At 48.0% G+C, this 17,867-nt stretch overlaps 1 protein-coding gene across 1 annotated transcript in view; it reads right to left on the reverse strand.

Annotated features, from left to right (window-relative positions):
* Positions 1–1,086: 1,086 nt before the first annotated feature.
* Positions 1,087–17,867, reverse strand: part of LOC311118793 (neuronal acetylcholine receptor subunit alpha-7-like) — a gene marked incomplete at both ends in the record, with an annotated part of 83,356 nt that continues 66,575 nt past the window's right edge. The window contains 5 exons of the mRNA XM_084193575.1: positions 1,087–1,707; positions 2,054–2,163; positions 5,585–5,671; positions 6,526–6,720; positions 10,062–10,309. Coding sequence (XP_084049701.1) covers positions 1,087–1,707; positions 2,054–2,163; positions 5,585–5,671; positions 6,526–6,720; positions 10,062–10,309 — 1,261 coding nt within the window. The remainder of the gene's footprint in view (positions 1,708–2,053; positions 2,164–5,584; positions 5,672–6,525; positions 6,721–10,061; positions 10,310–17,867) is intronic.

Raw genomic sequence — 17,867 nt, forward strand, 5'->3', positions numbered from 1 at the left:
AAACACAGATATGTCATATCAACAGATTACTAATAATACATGTATCTATTGTAGTTATCTGATGTATGGGGGCATTATGGTGTCCATGTTACATTTTACAGACGCGTTTATCCAGAGGGCACATCAACAGATGTTTCACCTAGTCGGCTCGGGGATTCGAACCAGCAACCTTTCGGTTACTGGCCCAACACTCTTAACCGCTAGGCTACTTGCCGCCCTTTTATGTTAGGACAGCCTCAGTCTCAGCAGGAGTTGTTTCTGTCTAGCAGCCAGTGCAGTACTTCAGTATCCACTGATAGTCGCATGGTCATGTCTTTGTCCAGTGGTTTGTTTCCATAGCTCCTGTTGTTGCAGGCTGTTGCAGGTTGAGTCCTCTTCTAATGTACATGTGAGTCTTACATCATGATGTCACAAATCATTCCATGGTATCACAGAGTGGCATAGTCAATGTCAAACAGTTAATGACGTCATTTGTGGACCTAGAGAACACCTAATCACTTCTAAGTTAGCTGCTATTTAGCATTGACAAGCAAAAAGTAAACAGTGTGTACGTACAGTATGCAAACTTATAATGTAGTGAAAGTAAAACAGTTAGAAAATGATAAGAAGTTCATAGTCACAGTGAAACATCTCTGTATATACACAGTTCCTTTAACAACGATACATAATGTCACAAAGGCTCAAAGTCCAGAATGTCCAGTTAAGTTCTAAAGGTCGTAGAATGCATGCCCATGAATCCAAAGTTCAAAGGTCGAGTTGATATTATAATGAGATATCTGGATGGCATGGCAACACACAGGAACAACCTCAGTTAAGCTGGATCTAAGGAGAGGAGCGGGACTATGGACAACCCTTGCATTGATACATGTACAGTATACATCTATTTACATTAAACCAATTTTCTCAAATATACTCCAGAGTAATCTGGATAGAATATGTAAGGCTTGTTTCCCGTACACAGCATTGGCCTAGTCCTGGACTAAAAAGCATGCTCAATGGAGATTCTCAATTGAAAGTGATTCTTAGTCCGGGCCTAGGTCTAATCTGTGTCTGGGAAATTGGCCTATACGGTTTAATATATTGACACTATTTCTTCAGATAGTCCTTGGTGACGGCCTCCAAGAAGTTGGGAGCAGACATGAGGATGGTGAAGGTGCCGATGATGGAGAAGAGAGTGAAGGCCACCAGACACAGCCTGTCCACCACGGCAGCAGCAAACTTCCACTCGCTGCAGATCGCCACTTCCTCATCCTGGTCCCTAAAGCGCTGGGCGATATACGACACCTCCTCCAGGATCTGAAGGACTTCCGGAGGAGTAAAGATCAACCCCCCTCCTCTTCCACCACCACCTCCTCCCCCTCTTCCAGCACCTCCCCCTGGGGGCTCAGCCTCCTCGCAGGGGGTCCCTTGGGCCTGTCCCCCCAATGCCATGCCAGAGTCGCTGGAGGGGGGACAGCGGGGGCTCTCCACAGCATTGTAGCTGAAGTAGAGGCTCATGCTGCCGTTGGAGGTGCCGGTGGGGCAGGGGGCCTGGGAGAGGGGCGTGGTGAGGCCCGTCATGGTGCCCATAGGGCCCATCTCGATGGAGCTGGCACTGGAGTGGTGCTGGGGAGGGTGGCGGTACTTGTAGCCCGCGGGTTTACGCTCCTCGCCTGGCTCTTTCATTCGCAGGAACCAGGCACACCAGTTCAACAGCACAACCCTGACCTGGACAGAGAGAGAGGGGGTTGAGACTGAAACACACACACACAGTGACGATGATGATGACGACGACAATGATGATGGTGATAAGGATGTGATGACGATGGTGATGGTGATGACGACGATAATGATGATGGTGATAAGGATGTGATGACGATGGTGATGATGGTGGTGATGGTGATGACGACGACAATGATGATGGTGATAAGGATGTGATGACGATGGTGATGATGATGGTGATGACGACGACAATGATGATAAGGATGTGATGACGATGGTGATGATGATGGTGATGGTGATGACGACGATAAGGATGATGAGGGATACGATGAAGATTGGGTGGGGGACTCACCCATCTGGGCATCTTGCCGCCCTGAGGGTCGTGGTGATGGAACTGCAGGACCAGAACAGTCACCACGACTGACAGACCCACTATCATCATGGTACTGGCAAAGTACTGAGCTATAAAACACAAGCCACAACCTCATCAAACATTAACACAGTAACATCACACAGACACTGACCAAAATAATAAAGAGATTGTGCGTGCCAAATGGCACTGGTCATGGCAAAAGCAGTGCACTAAATAGGGAATAGATCGCCATTTGGGACACAGCCAGAGAGTCTTGTCTTTGTAGTGTGGTTTCAGTTGAATGTGTCGTTGTATATCAGTGGATAATCAAGCAACCCAATATAATAACACCAGTAAAACAGAAGAGAAGGCCAACAACACCGAGCTTTAGTGCTCACTCATTGAGGGCACATCATGGATGTGTTCTCTCAGGGGAGGGACTGGGGGAGGGAGGAAGGGAGGGAGGGAGGGATGTGAGGGGAGCTTCACTCCACTCGAGCGTTAACTCAACACTGCTCTTCCCCAAATATCTCAGCTCTGTAGATGCCTCCCAGGCCAGTCACACCCCCCTCCCTCTCTCTGTTAGCAAACCCACCGCGAAACACTTCAGACAAGAAGAAACGCTAGCAGGACGCTAGCGGGGCTAAGGGCACATGACCCACTGTGGGATCAGGGTTAGGGTTAACCCTGGCCGGCTTAGGAAGAGGGGGAGGGAGGAAGAGGAGGGGGAAGAGAGGAAGAGGAGTGAAATATAGGAGAAAATAGACAAGACAGAGGAAGAGTATGGTGAAAAGTAAGAGAGGGAGCAGGAGGAGGAAGAGGTGGAAAACACAGAAGTAGAACACAAATGAAGATAAGGATGAGAAAGGGGTGGAGGCAGGAGAAGAGTGGAATTCTAATAAGGAATAGGAGTTGGATGAAGACACCAGATAGCAGCCCTGCCAGAGTCTAATCCAGCAGAGTGGAGGTGGGAAGTGCAGAGATGCCCCTACAGACCTACAGAGTGCTGACTAACACTGCCCTTCACTTAGAACTCTACACAGCCCATCCCCATCGGAGCCTGTCAGCAGCTTCACATTCACACACAGACACACACAAAACTACATAAGTGTGTTAAGAGTGAGACACACAGAGATGGAGCAGGCCAGGGAAGGGGAGGATGGGGTGAAGATGAGAGCGGGTGCTGACGTTACCACTTTTTGGGTATAGTGGGACCTCATCAGTACCCTGACTGTGGTTCAGTGTCTCGAGGCCCAAAAAACACATTCAACCAATCAACGTGGATTTGCCGGATCAGGTGTGTTAGTACTGGGCTGGAACAAAAGCCTGCAAACACTGTGGACCTTCTAGGACCAGGAGTGAAAAACACTGCTGTGTAATGTATAAACAGATTGAAATGTACAGGCAGCTTCTGGAGTATAACTCACTGGCAGACAAACACGCTGTGTAGTTCATTGGTGTAAATGGGTATCATTAATTTTTATTTGACTCCTCAAAGCGTTTGAGCGCTGAGCACTGGGCCTCCCTGCTGGTCAATGGGACATCAAATCTGATTGATTACATCCTAAACACAACTAACAGCATTTCTCAGTCAGAGCCGCAGCTGTTACACTAGCTCAACCGAGACACAGGCTCACTCACTAACAGTTTATGGCGCTAATACAAATACACACAGATATTTACATGATAAACAAATGTATGACTATTTTGCAGGAAGATTTATAGAAACTGCATAGATCTACAGGCACACACACACTCCTCCCAGGCCTCCACACCAGTGAGGTGATGGCTGAATTAGTGAGCGTTAACCCTCATATCACGAGTGTCTCATCACAGCAGCTTAAGCCTTTGAAGTTCTCTCAGAACTTTACCCCCTAAAAGTTACTCATCTCCCTCCCTCCCTCCATCCTGCCTTCTGTCCTGCTCTTCTTCCTCTCCTCACAACCTGCCTGGCTTGTCACAACCTGCCTGGCTTGTCACAGCCTGCCTGGCTTGTCACAACCTGCCTGGCTTGTCACAGCCTGCCTGGCTTGTCACAACCTGCCTGGCTTGTCACAGCCTGCCTGGCTTGTCACAGCCTGCCTGGCTTGTCACAGCCTGCCTGGCTTGTCACAACCTACTAATAATGTTGACAGTGTCATCGTCATCGTCAGCCTGTTCTAACACCATCCTGCTCCATCATATCATCAGGGGATTGAGACTGACATACTGTACATATAGTACCATTCAAAAGTTTGGACACACCTACTCATTCAAGGGTTTTTCTTTATTTTTTACTATTTTCTACATTGTAGAATAATAATATAGTTTTCATTGTTTTGATGTCTTCACTATTATTCTACAATGTAGAAAATAGTTTAAAAAATAAAGAAGAACCCTGGAATGAGTAGGTGTGTCCAAACATTTGACTGGTACTGTATGTCACGGGAGGCTGGTGGCACCTTAATTGGGCAGGACGGGCTCGTGGTAATGACTACATCAAACACATGGTTTCCTTGTGTTTGATGCCATTCCATTCGCTCCGTTGCAAACATTATTATGAGCTGGTCATCATCTTCAAAGTTGTTTCCACGGGTCGCAAAATTAGCATGGCGAGCTGAATTCAATGTAAAAGACTTTGAAAACAAAAAGCTTGGTATACGCTCAGTGCTCCGTTGACATTTCACAGAGATACGCTTGTTCTTCGAAAAAGAACAGAAATTTGAAATGAATATGAAAAGCGTATACTAAAACATGTAATGTCTCTAAATCGATATCTATCTGACCTCTATATTGTTTTATGTCCTGCGGATTGGAGAAGAAAGATGACGAGTTCAACAGGAAAGTGAGCTTGTCAGGTAGCCAGTAGCCTTAATTCTTGCACAGAATCCAGCCTAGCTGACGTGATACAATTTTCCAGAATTGTTTTATTTTAACCACGGTTTTTCTCTGGCCTATTTAGTCTCCCTAATTCTGGCCATCCTATTAGGTTAAAACTCCAATAACTTTGGAACTGGTTATGATAGAGACCTGAGGTTTGGGCCATTAGATTTCTCAGTGGACTATCTACACAATTAACATATTACTTTACCCATTGGTCAAAATATATGTTTTTGATTGGACACCCTAGTACAGGGTTCTTCAATTCCGGTCCTGGAGGGCCGAGACACCTCTGTTTTTCATCCTCTCCTTCTAATCAGGGGCTAATTCAGACCTGGGACACCAGGTGAGTGCAATTAACTACCAGGTAGAAATAAAAAACAGAAGTGTTTTGGCCCTCCAGGACCGGAATTGAAGAACCCTGCCCTAGTACATAGGATCTCAGCCCTCACTGACATTAATTACTTATTAATGTACAGCTAGTCGAACCTAGCGAGGCCATCAGAGGATCACAGACTGTATTAACATACATATTAACACAAGATTTGCACACACACATTAATACAAACACACACACTCTGGCTTTACACTCACTAATGCACAGCCAATCATACCAAACCATAAGAGGACAGAGGATAATGTATATAACGGCCACACATACACAGAACCCACCAATGAGAGGCACAGAGTCTGAGGTGGCGGGCATGATCTCAGCAACCAGTAGCATGAAGACTGTTAGAGAGAGCAGGACTGTGATACCTGGGGAGAGAGAGAGAGAGAGTGAGCGAGCGGGAGAAAGTGAGAAAGAGAGCAGGAATAAGTCTTCTACCTGTTAAGTATAGCATGATAAAAGAGAAGAAGGTCTAGAGGGAAAGGAGTGGTGTGTGTGTGTGTGTGCGTGCAAGTCTTTGCTGCCTCAGCCCAACATGTCACAGTAATATTCAATGAAGCGTTATGCATGGCTAGCTGTGGACCAACCAACACAGGACCAGAGGTGATGCCCAGGTGAGCTGATGATGTCATAAGATGTTAAACATGCAGCGACAGTCAGGGAATAAATAAACCACTGTCGTCCTTCATAACTAATCTGCTCGCCTGCTGTGCCTGTTTATGGCTGTTACACTGCTACTACCTACTGGGTTGAAATACACATTTCTATTAGTGATAGGGGAAAAGATGTATACAGTTGCATATCACAATAATATTTTGCACAATATTATATCGATACTTTGACTCCAAATAATAATAATATATATTTTTGCTAAGTACAGTAGTGTTAGATAGCGCTAGTCGGCTGTACCTGCGCCAAAATTCCGGTAGAGAGAGCGAGATAAGATTGTCAGACTCATTGACATTGACTTGGAATACGTTACGCAAGTGATCAATTATAACTGCTTGGCTAAACCAACTTGTTAGCCTGACGGTTTCTCTGATATGTTCAAGGCAAGTATGTTCAAGGCAAGGCATATGTTCAAGGCAAGAGATTACAGTTAACTGCTCATCCTGCGATATCTATTAATCAAGCCTAATAATAAACCTGACAGAAGTCCAGTATGGATAGAACTCTGTAACAGACAAAATTCCAAGATGGCTTCCCGGCTTTCATTCCTTACCCAGGGAGATCTTCTCTCCGGAGTCGGCGGGCAGCAGGAAGACCAGAAGGGCGAGGCCAGAGATGAGGACACAGGGTATGAGCAGGTTGAGACCGTAGTAGAGAGTTCGTCTTCGCATGGTGACCGTGAACGTGACATCAGGGTAGGGCTCCTTACAGCAGTCATAGTACAGCTCATTACGCTTGGCAGGGACTCCTAGGAGATACACACACATTAAGAAACACAGAGGTGGAGTTAGGGGGAATTCAAAAGCAGTGCATTTACATTGATTCAACAATGGCCTGTTCACATTTTCTTTGACACACACACACACAAGTACGAACCACACATTTCAAAGGACCTACAGTGAGGGAAAAAAGTATTTGATCCCCTGCTGATTTTGTACGTTTGCCCACTGACAAAGAAATGATCAGTCTATAATTTTAATGGTAGGTTTATTTGAACAGTGAGAGACAGAATAACAACAAACAAATCCAGAAAAATGCATGTAAAAAATGTTATACATTTATTTGCATTTTAATGAGGGAAATAAGTATTTGACCCCCTCCAATCAGAAAAATGTCTGGCTTCCAGGTGTCTTTTATACAGGTAACGAGCTGAGATTAGGAGCACACTCTTAAAGGGAGTGCTCCTAATCTCAGCTTGTTACCTGTATAAAAGACACCTGTCCACAGAAGCAATCAATCAATCAGATTCCAAACTCTCCACCATGGCCAAGACCAAAGAGCTCTCCAAGGATGTCAGGGACAAGATTGTAGACCTACACAAGGCTGGAATGGGCTACAAGACCATCGCCAAGCAGCTTGGTGAGAAGGTGACAACAGTTGGTGCGATTATTCGCAAATGGAAGAAACACAAAATAACTGTCAATCTCCCTCGGCCTGGGGCTCCATGCAAGGTCTCACCTCGTGGAGTTGCAATGATCATGAGAACGGTGAGGAATCAGCCCTGAACTACACGGGAGGATCTTGTCAATGATCTCAAGGCAGCTGGGACCATAGTCACCAAGAAAACAATTGGTAACACACTACGCCGTGAAGGACTGAAATCCTGCAGCGCCCGCAATGTCCCCCTGCTCAAGAAAGCACATATACAGTGGGGAAAAAAAGTATTTAGTCAGCCACCAATTGTGCAAGTTCTCCCACTTAAAAAGATAAGAGAGGCCTGTAATTTTCCTCATTTGTACACGTCAACTATGACAGACAAAATGAGGGAAAAAATCCAGAAAATCACATTGTAGGATTTTTAATGAATTTATTTGCAAATTATGGTGGAAAATAAGTATTTGGTCAACTACAAACAAGCAAGATTTCTGGCTCTCACAGACCTGTAACTTCTTCTTTAAGAGGCTCCTCTGTCCTCCACTCGTTACCTGTATTAATGGCACCTGTTTGACCTTGTTATCAGTATAAAAGACACCTGTCCACAACCTCAAACAGTCACACTCCAAACTCCACTATGGCCAAGACCAAAGAGCTGTCAAAGGACACCAGAAACAAAATTGTAGACCTGCACCAGGCTGGGAAGACTGAATCTGCAATAGGTAAGCAGCTTGGTTTGAAGAAATCAACTGTGGGAGCAATTATTAGGAAATGGAAGACATACAAGACCACTGATAATCTCCCTCGATCTGGGGCTCCACGCAAGATCTCACCCCGTGGGGTCAAAATGATCACAAGAACGGTGAGCAAAAATCCCAGAACCACACGGGGGACCTAGTGAATGACCTGTAGAGAGCTGGGACCAAAGTAACAAAGCCTACCATCAGTAACACACTACGCCGCCAGGGACTCAAATCCTGCAGTGCCAGACGTGTCCCCCTGCTTAAGCCAGTACATGTCCAGGCCCGTCTGAAGTTTGCTAGAGTGCATTTGGATGATCCAGAAGAGGATTGGGAGAATGTCATATGGTCAGATGAAACCAAAATATAACTTTTTGGTAAAAACTCAACTCGTCGTGTTTGGAGGACAAAGAATGCTGAGTTGCATCCAAAGAACACCATACCTACTGTGAAGCATGGGGGTGGAAACATCATGCTTTGGGGCTGTTTTTCTGCAAAGGGACCAGGACGACTGATCTGTGTAAAGGAAAGAATGAATGGGGCCATGTATCGTGAGATTTTGAGTGAAAACCTCCTTCCATCAGCAAGGGCATTGAAGATGAAATGTGGCTGGGTCTTTCAGCATGACAATGATCCCAAACACACCGCCCGGGCAACGAAGGAGTGGCTTCGTAAGAAGCATTTCAAGGTCCTGGAGTGGCCTAGCCAGTCTCCAGATCTCAACCCCATAGAAAATCTTTGGAGGGAGTTGAAAGTCTGTGTTGCCCAGCGACAGCCCCAAAACATCACTGCTCTAGAGGAGATCTGCATGGAGGAATGGGCCAAAATACCAGCAACAGTGTGTGAAAACCTTGTGAAGACTTACAGAAAACGTTTGACCTGTGTCATTGCCAACAAAGGGTATATAACAAAGTATTGAGAAACTTTTGTTATTGACCAAATACTTATTTTCCACCATAATTTGCTAATAAATTCATTAAAAATCCTACAATGTGATTTTCTGGATTATTTTTTTCTCATTTTGTCTGTCATAGTTGACGTGTACCTATGATGAAAATTACAGGCCTCTCTCATATTTTTAAGTGGGAGAACTTGCACAATTGGTGGCTGACTAAATACTTTTTTTCCCCACTGTACATGCCCGTCTGAAGTTTGCCAATGAACATCTGAATGATTCAGAGGAGAACTGGGTGAAAGTGTTGTGGTCAGATGAGACCAAAATGGAGCTCTTTGGCATCAGCTCAACTCGCCGTGTTTGGAGGAGGAGGAATGCTGCCTATGACCCCAAGAACACCATCCCCACCGTCAAACATGGAGGTGGAAACATTATGCTTTGGGGGTGTTTTTCTGCTAAGGGGACAGGACAACTTCACCGCATCAAAGGGACGATGGACGGGGCCATGTACTGTCAAATCTTGGGTAAGAACCTCCTTCTCTCAGCCAGGGCATTGAAAATGGGTAGTGGATGGGTATTCCAGCATGACAATGACCCAAAACACACAGCCAAGGCAACAAAGGTGTGGCTCAAGAAGAAGCACATTAAGGTCCTGGAGTGGCCTAGCCAGTCTCCAGACCTTAATCCCATAGAAAATCTGTGGAGGGAGCTGAAGGTTCGAGTTGCCAGTGTGGAGTAAACATGAAATGTGCCATCGGGCTCAGTCTGACACCCCCCATACCCAGACACCCCCCTCGGGGACCCTCTACTGGCCCTGCTTGGTCGCAACTGGCTGGGGCCCCACCCCCTCTCCCACAACCCCATTCCCACCCACCTCTATAGAGATAGCGACAGAGAGACACAGACAGACAGACAGACAGACAGAGAGAGAGAGAGAGAGAGAGAGAGAGAGAGAGAGAGAGAGAGAGAGAGAGAGAGAGAGAGAGAGAGAGAGAGAGAGAGAGAGAGAGAGAGAGAGAGAGAGAGAGAGAGAGAGAGAGAGATGGAGAGAGATGGAGAGAGAGATTAACCACATCGTACCCACGAGGTCCCACTCTCCATTGGGTATGTAGGTAGACGTGTCCACGTCCAGCATCTGCAGGTCCAGCAGCCAGCCGTTGTGGGTCCACGAGCCAAACTTTAGGTCACACTTCTGGACGTCGAAGGGGAACCAGCGCACGTCAATATAGCAGGTACTCTTCAGGATGCCTGGGGGGATGTACTGGCAGTAACCCGACGCATTCACCAGCACGTTGGTATGGAACGTGGCATCAAATCTCTCATCAGCACTGTAGGGAGAAGGAGAGAGAGAGAGATACCTTTAACCTGTGACATCTCAATAGATCCATGTCAAAATGTATTACTTTAAATGTTATGTATTATACATTTCATTTGTGAGGTAAGACAGAATACAAGGAGACGTGTATGTGTGTATAATCAAATCAAATCAAGTTTATTTGCCACATGCGCCAAATTCGACAGGTGTAGACATTACAGTGAAATGCTTACTTACTAGCCCTTAACCAACAATGCAATTAAAGAGCAGCAGTAAAATAAAATAACAGTAGGGAGGTTATTTACAGGGGGTACCGGTACAAAGTAAATGTGCGGGGGCACCGGTTAGTCGAGGTAATTGAGGTAATATGAACATGTGGGTAGAGTTAAAGTGACTATGCATTAATAATAAACAGAGTAGCAGCAGCGTAAAAGAGGGGGGTGGGGGGGGGGCAATGCAAATAGTCCGGGTAGCCATGTTTAGCTGTTCAGGAGTCTTATGGCTTGGGGTCAGAAGCTGTTAGCCTTTTGGACCTAGACTTGGCGCTCCGGTACCGCTTGCCGTGCAGTAGCAGAAAGAACAGTCTATGACTAGGATGGCTGGAGTCTTTGATAATTTTTAGGGCCTTCCTCTGACACCGCCTGGTATAGAGGTCCTGGATGGCAGGAAGCTTGGCCCCAGTGATGTACTGGGCCATACGCACTACCCTCTGTAGTGCCGTGCGGTCGGAGGCCGAGCAGTTGCCATACCAGGCTGTGATGCAACCAGTCAGGATTCTCTCAATGGTGCAGCTGTAGAACTGTTTGAGGACCCATGCCAAATCCTTTCAGTCTCCTGAGGGGGAATAGGCTTTGTCGTGCCCTCTTCACGACTGTCTTGGTGTGTTTGGACCATGAAGGTTTGTTGGTGATGTGGACACCAAGGAACTTGAAGCTCTCAACCTGTTCAACTACAGCCCCGTCGATGAGAATGGGGGCGTGCTCAGTCCTCTTTTTTTTCCTATGGTCCACAATCATCTCCTTTGTCTTGATCACATTGAGGGAGAGGTTGTTATCCTGGCACCACACGGCCAGGTCTCTCATCATTGTCGGTGATCAGGCCTACCACTGTTGTTTCGACCGGACGGACAGACGGACAGACAAACAGCGAGTCTTTGCTGCCTCAGCCCAACATGTCACAGTAATATTCAATGAAGCGTTATGCATGGCTAGCTGTGGACCAACCAACACAGGACCAGAGGTGATGCCCAGGTGAGCTGATGATGTCATAAGATGTTAAACATGCAGCGACAGTCAGGGAATAAACAAACTACTGTCATCCTTCATAACTAATCTGCTCGCCTGCTGTGCCTGTTTATGGCTGTTACACTGCTATTACCTACTGGGTTGAAACACACATTTCTATGGTAGAACATATTACATATGCATTTAGAGGTCAGCTAAAGCCAGAGTTAGAGACGTAAAAACAGTCAGACAACCTGCCCTGTGCCAACACACACACACACACCCTGTAAGTAATGCACACAGATCTACAGTAACACACACTCTCCTTAAGTAACAAAGACACCCTTTTAATGACACACTCAGTCCTACAACACACACACACACCCCTGGAGTAACACACACACACACCTGGAGTAACACACACACACACCCCTGGAGTAACACATACACACCCCTGGAGTAACACACACATACACACCCCTGGAGTAACACACACACATACACACCCCTGGAGTAACACACACACCCCTGGAGTAACACACACACACACCTGGAGTAACACACACACACACCCCTGGAGTAACACATACATATAGAGCCGTGAACGGTGCGCGCTAACATTTCGGAGCGATGCAAATCTCCCTCCCTCCATCCCTCTTTCACTGGATAACTGTGATAGATAAAGAGATGGAGCTGGAGAGGAGAGGGATCTGGTCCGGTTTGATGAGGAATTGTGACACAGAGATAACAAGGACATTACTGGGTCTAGAGGGTCTACTGGGTCTAGAGGGTCTACTGGGTCTGGAGGGTATACTGGGTCTAGAGGGTCTACTGGGTCTAGAGGGTCTACTGGGTCTACTGGGTCTAGAGGGTCTACTGGGTCTAGAGGGTCTACTGGGTCTAGAGGGTCTACTGGGTCTAGAGGGTCTACTGGGTCTAGAGGGTCTACTGGGTCTTCTGGGTCTAGAGGATCTAGAGGGTCTACTGGGTCTACTGGGTCTAGAGAGTCTACTGGGTCTAGAGGGTATACTGGGTCTAGAGGGTCTACTGGGTCTAGAGGGTCTACTGGGTCTACTGGGTCTAGAGGGTCTACTGGGTATACTGAGTCTAGAGGGTCTAGAGGGTATACTGGGTCTAGAGGGTCTAGAGGGTCTACTGGGTATACTGGGTCTAGATGGTCTACTGGGTCTAGAGGGTCTACTGGGTCTAGAGGGTCTACTGGGTCTAGAGGGTCTACTGGGTATACTGAGTCTAGAGGGTCTAGAGGGTCTACTGGGTCTAGTGGGTCTACTGGGTCTAGAGGGTCTACTGGGTCTAGTGGGTCTACTGGGTCTAGTGGGTCTACTGGGTCTAGTGGGTCTACAGGGTCTACTGGGTCTAGAGGGTCTACTGGGTCTAGAGGGTCTACTGGGTCTAGAGGGTATACTGGGTCTAGAGGGTCTACTGGGTCTAGAGGGTCTACTGGGTCTAGAGGGTATACTGGGTATACTGGGTCTAGAGGGTATACTGGGTCTAGAGGGTATACTGGGTCTAGAGGGTATACTGGGTCTAGAGGGTCTACTGGGTCTAGAGGGTATACTGGGTCTAGAGGGTATACTGGGTGTAGAGGGTCTACTGGGTCTACTGGGTCTAGAGGGTCTACTCGGTCTACTGGGTCTAGAGGGTCTACTGGGTCTAGAGGGTCTACTGGGTCTAGAGTGTTTACTGGGTCTAGAGGGTCTACTGGGTCTAGAGGGTCTAGAGGGTCTACTGGGTCTAGAGAGTCTAGAGGGTCTACTGGGTCTTCTGGGTCTAGAGGGTCTAGAGGGTCTAGAGGATCTAGAGGGTCTACTGGGTCTACTGGGTCTAGAGAGTCTACTGGGTCTAGAGGGTATACTGGGTCTAGAGAGTCTACTGGGTCTAGAGGGTCTACTGGGTCTAGAGGGTCTACTGGGTCTAGAGGGTCTACTGGGTATACTGGGTCTAGAGGGTCTACTGGGTCTAGAGGGTCTACTGGGTCTAGAGGGTCTACTGGGTCTAGAGGGTATACTGAGTCTAGAGGGTCTAGAGGGTATACTTTGTCTAGAGGGTCTAGAGGGTATACTGGGTCTAGTGGGTCTACTGGGTCTAGTGGGTCTACTGGGTCTAGTGGGTCTACAGGGTCTACTCGGTCTACTGGGTCTAGAGGGTCTACTGGGTCTAGAGGATCTAGAGGGTCTACTGGGTCTAGAGGATATACTGGGTCTACTGGGTCTAGAGGATCTAGAGGGTCTACTGGGTCTAGAGGGTCTACTGGGTCTAGAGGGTCTACTGGGTCTAGAGGGTATACTGGGTCTAGAGGGTCTACTGGGTCTAGAGGGTATACAGGGTATACTGAGTCTAGAGGGTATACTGGGTCTAGAGGGTCTACTGGGTCTAGAGGGTATACAGGGTCTACTGGGTCTAGAGGATATACTGGGTCTACTGGGTCTAGACTCTAGAGGATCTAGAGGGTCTACTGGGTCTAGAGGGTCTACTGGGTCTAGAGGGTCTACTGGGTCTAGAGGGTCTACTGGGTCTAGAGGGTCTAGAGGGTCTACTGGGTCTAGAGGGTCTACTGGGTCTAGAGGGTATACTGGGTCTAGAGGGTCTACTGGGTCTAGAGGGTCTACTGGGTCTAGAGGGTATACTGGGTCTAGAGGGTCTAGAGGGTCTAGAGGGTCTACTGGGTATACTGAGTCTAGAGGGTCTACTGGGTCTAGAGGGTCTACTGGGTCTAGAGGGTCTACTGGGTATACTGAGTCTAGAGGGTCTACTGGGTCTAGAGGGTCTACTGGGTATACTGAGTCTAGAGGGTCTACTGGGTCTAGAGGGTATACTGGGTCTAGAGGGTCTACTGGGTATACTGAGTCTAGAGGGTCTACTGGGTATACTGGGTCTAGAGGGTCTACTGGGTATACTGGGTCTAGAGGGTATACTGGGTCTAGAGGGTCTACTGGGTCTAGAGGGTCTACTGGGTATACTGAGTCTAGAGGGTCTACTGGGTATACTGGGTCTAGAGGGTCTACTGGGTATACTGGGTCTAGTGGGTCTACTGGGTCTAGAGGGTATACTGGGTCTAGAGGGTCTACTGGGTCTAGAGGGTATACTGGGTCTAGAGGGTCTACTGGGTCTAGAGGGTCTACTGGGTATACTGAGTCTAGAGGGTCTACTGGGTATACTGAGTCTAGAGGGTCTACTGGGTATACTGGGTCTAGAGCAGTGGTCACCAACCTTTTCTGAGTCAAAATGCAAGCAGAGATCTACCACTCAGATTATTTTTTAAACATGACTTAAAAAACGTAAGGTTATGAAACATTAACCAGTTCAAAACAGTTCTGTAGCAATGAGGTTTGTGCAGTAGGCTATAGGCCTAATACATTATCAATGCATTTAGGCTATGCTTAAATTGCCAATGTTGTTCTCAGACCATTTTGAAATTATATTTCAAAATGGTAGGTATATGATCACACTGGTAATAGATAATGTGTTGTATTACTTGTGAGGCACAGCTAAGTGAGCATAATACTTAGCAATTATATATTTTTTACTGGACAGATGGCCTGCATCTGATGGTCAGTCTGAGGGGAGGGAGGGAGCAGCGGTGAGGCTGCCTCTCACCCGACTCACCGACACTGCCCCTCCGCTCTCCCTCCCTACACTGAGAAAAGGGGACAGACACAGTCTTCCAGCTGATGGTGAAACATAACTCGCACTGCATTATCTCTGCCTCATGCCCCAATTAATGTTGTTACTCCTATGACCAGAGAAAGTGAAATATTCTTCTATTAAAAAAAGACACAAGCCGCTAATAATAACGTAAGCTTATTGAAACACTTTGCTATACTCATTTATTGTAGCTGCAGTGCTGGTTGTAGCGTCTGTGAAAGTAGGGAGAACGCACATCTTATGGCTTATAAAACTGTTGAACAAAGTGTTGACAGTGCTAAATAATGAACTTACTCATAAAAACAGCAGCTCTTTGCTGTATTCGTTGAGTCTCTCTCTAGTCATTGTTTTAAACGTTTAGAAATCTCACATTATCAACTTTGCTGTGATTTCGAGGCTTCATTTTACAGTCTATGGCGCAAACTGTGCAGACACAGTGATCTGAGCTATCTGATTGGCCAGCGTTAGGCCTATAAGTGCACTTGATTTGCTCTCTGGGTCTGCCGGGTAGGCGGAGTTCTACCTTCAGACACATGAAATGGTTCAAAATGGGAACACTTTGCTTTGCCGGCGCTATGGCTGCTGAATCAAGTGCATCTACCGCCAACAGCGCGAAACGAATAAAATAAATAGGAACGCAAGGCTTTATCGTTGGGTTTTTACAGAAATGTTTGGTGATCGACTAGGAATGCCTTGGAGAACTGTTGGTGACCACTGGTCTAGTGGGTCTAGAGGGTCTACTGGGTCTAGTGGGTCTACTGGGTCTAGAGGGTCTACTGGGTCTAGTGGGTCTACTGGGTCTAGAGGGTCTACTGGGTCTAGTGGGTCTACTGGGTCTAGAGGGTCTACTGGGTCTAGTGGGTCTACTGGGTCTAGAGGGTCTACTGGGTCTAGAGGGTCTACTGGGTCTAGTGGGTCTACTGGGTCTAGAGGGTATACTGGTTCTAGAGGGTCTACTGGGTCTAGAGGGTCTAGAGAGTCTGTGTGCTACTGAAAAGCTACCTTTCATGACTCAACTCACATTACATACTGTATGCTTGGCTTGGAAAGGAGGCTGAGGCTAGTGGTGATGGAGTTAGGGCTGAGGCTAGTGGTGATGGGGTTAGGGCTGAGGCTAGTGATGATAGGGTTAGGGTTAGGGCTGAGGCTAGTGGTGATGGGGTTCGGGTTAGGGCTGAGGCTAGTGGTGATGGGGTTCGGGTTAGGGCTGAGGCTAGTGGTGATGGGGTTCGGGTTAGGACTGAGGCTAGTGGTGATGGGGTTAGGGTTAGAGCTGAGGCTAGTGGTGATGGGGTTAGGGTTAGGGCTGAGGCTAGTGGTGATGGGGTTAGGGTTAGGGCTGAGGCTAGTGGTGATGGGGTTCGGGTTCGGGTTAGGGCTGAGGCTAGTGGTGATGGGGTTCGGGTTAGGGCTGAGGCTAGTGGTGATGGGGTTAGGGTTAGGGCTGAGGCTAGTGGTGATGGGGTTAGGGTTAGGGCTGAGGCTAGTGGTGATGGGGTTAGGGTTAGGGCTGAGGCTAGTGGTGATGGGGTTAGGGTTAGGGCTGAGGCTAGTGGTGATGGGGCTCGGGTTAGGGCTGAGGCTAGTGGTGATGGGGTTACGGTTAGGGCTGAGGCTAGTGGTGATGGGGTTTGGGTTAGGGCTGAGGCTAGTGGTGATGGGGTTAGGGTTAGGGCTGAGGCTAGTGGTGATGGGGTTAGGGTTAGGGCTGAGGCTAGTGGTGATGGGGTTCGGGTTAGGGCTGAGGCTAGTGGTGATGGGGTTCGGGTTAGGACTGAGGCTAGTGGTGATGGGGTTAGGGTTAGAGCTGAGGCTAGTGATGATGGGGTTAGGGTTAGGGCTGAGGCTAGTGGTGATGGGGTTAGGATTAGGGCTGAGGCTAGTGGTGATGGGGTTCGGGTTCGGGTTAGGGCTGAGGCTAGTGGTGATGGGGTTCGGGTTAGGGCTGAGGCTAGTGGTGATGGGGTTCGGGTTAGGACTGAGGCTAGTGGTGATGGGGTTAGGGTTAGAGCTGAGGCTAGTGGTGATGGTGTTAGGGTTAGGGCTGAGGCTAGTGGTGATGGGGTTAGGGTTAGGGCTGAGGCTAGTGGTGATGGGGTTCGGGTTCGGGTTAGGGCTGAGGCTAGTGGTGATGGGGTTCGGGTTAGGGCTGAGGCTAGTGGTGATGGGGTTAGGGTTAGGGCTGAGGCTAGTGGTGATGGGGTTAGGGTTAGGGCTGAGGCTAGTGGTGATGGGGTTAGGGTTAGGGCTGAGGCTAGTGGTGATGGGGTTAGGGTTAGGGCTGAGGCTAGTGGTGATGGGGTTCGGGTTAGGGCTGAGGCTAGTGGTGATGGGGTTACGGTTAGGGCTGAGGCTAGTGGTGATGGGGTTTGGGTTAGGGCTGAGGCTAGTGGTGATGGGGTTAGGGTTAGGGCTGAGGCTAGTGGTGATGGGGTTAGGGTTAGGGCTGAGGCTAGTGGTGATGGGGTTCGGGTTAGGACTGAGGCTAGTGGTGATGGGGTTAGGGTTAGAGCTGAGGCTAGTGATGATGGGGTTAGGGTTAGGGCTGAGGCTAGTGGTGATGGGGTTAGGGTTAGGGCTGAGGCTAGTGGTGATGGGGGGCTAGGGCTATGGGGTAAGGGTTAAGGCTAGGGTTAGGGTTGATCCGGGATGTGGACATGAAGCTAGGGTTAGGGTTGTGGC

The sequence above is a fragment of the Coregonus lavaretus genome, assembly GCF_964263955.1.
Source record: "Coregonus lavaretus genome assembly, contig: HAP1_SCAFFOLD_1117, whole genome shotgun sequence".
Lineage (NCBI taxonomy): Eukaryota > Metazoa > Chordata > Actinopteri > Salmoniformes > Salmonidae > Coregonus > Coregonus lavaretus.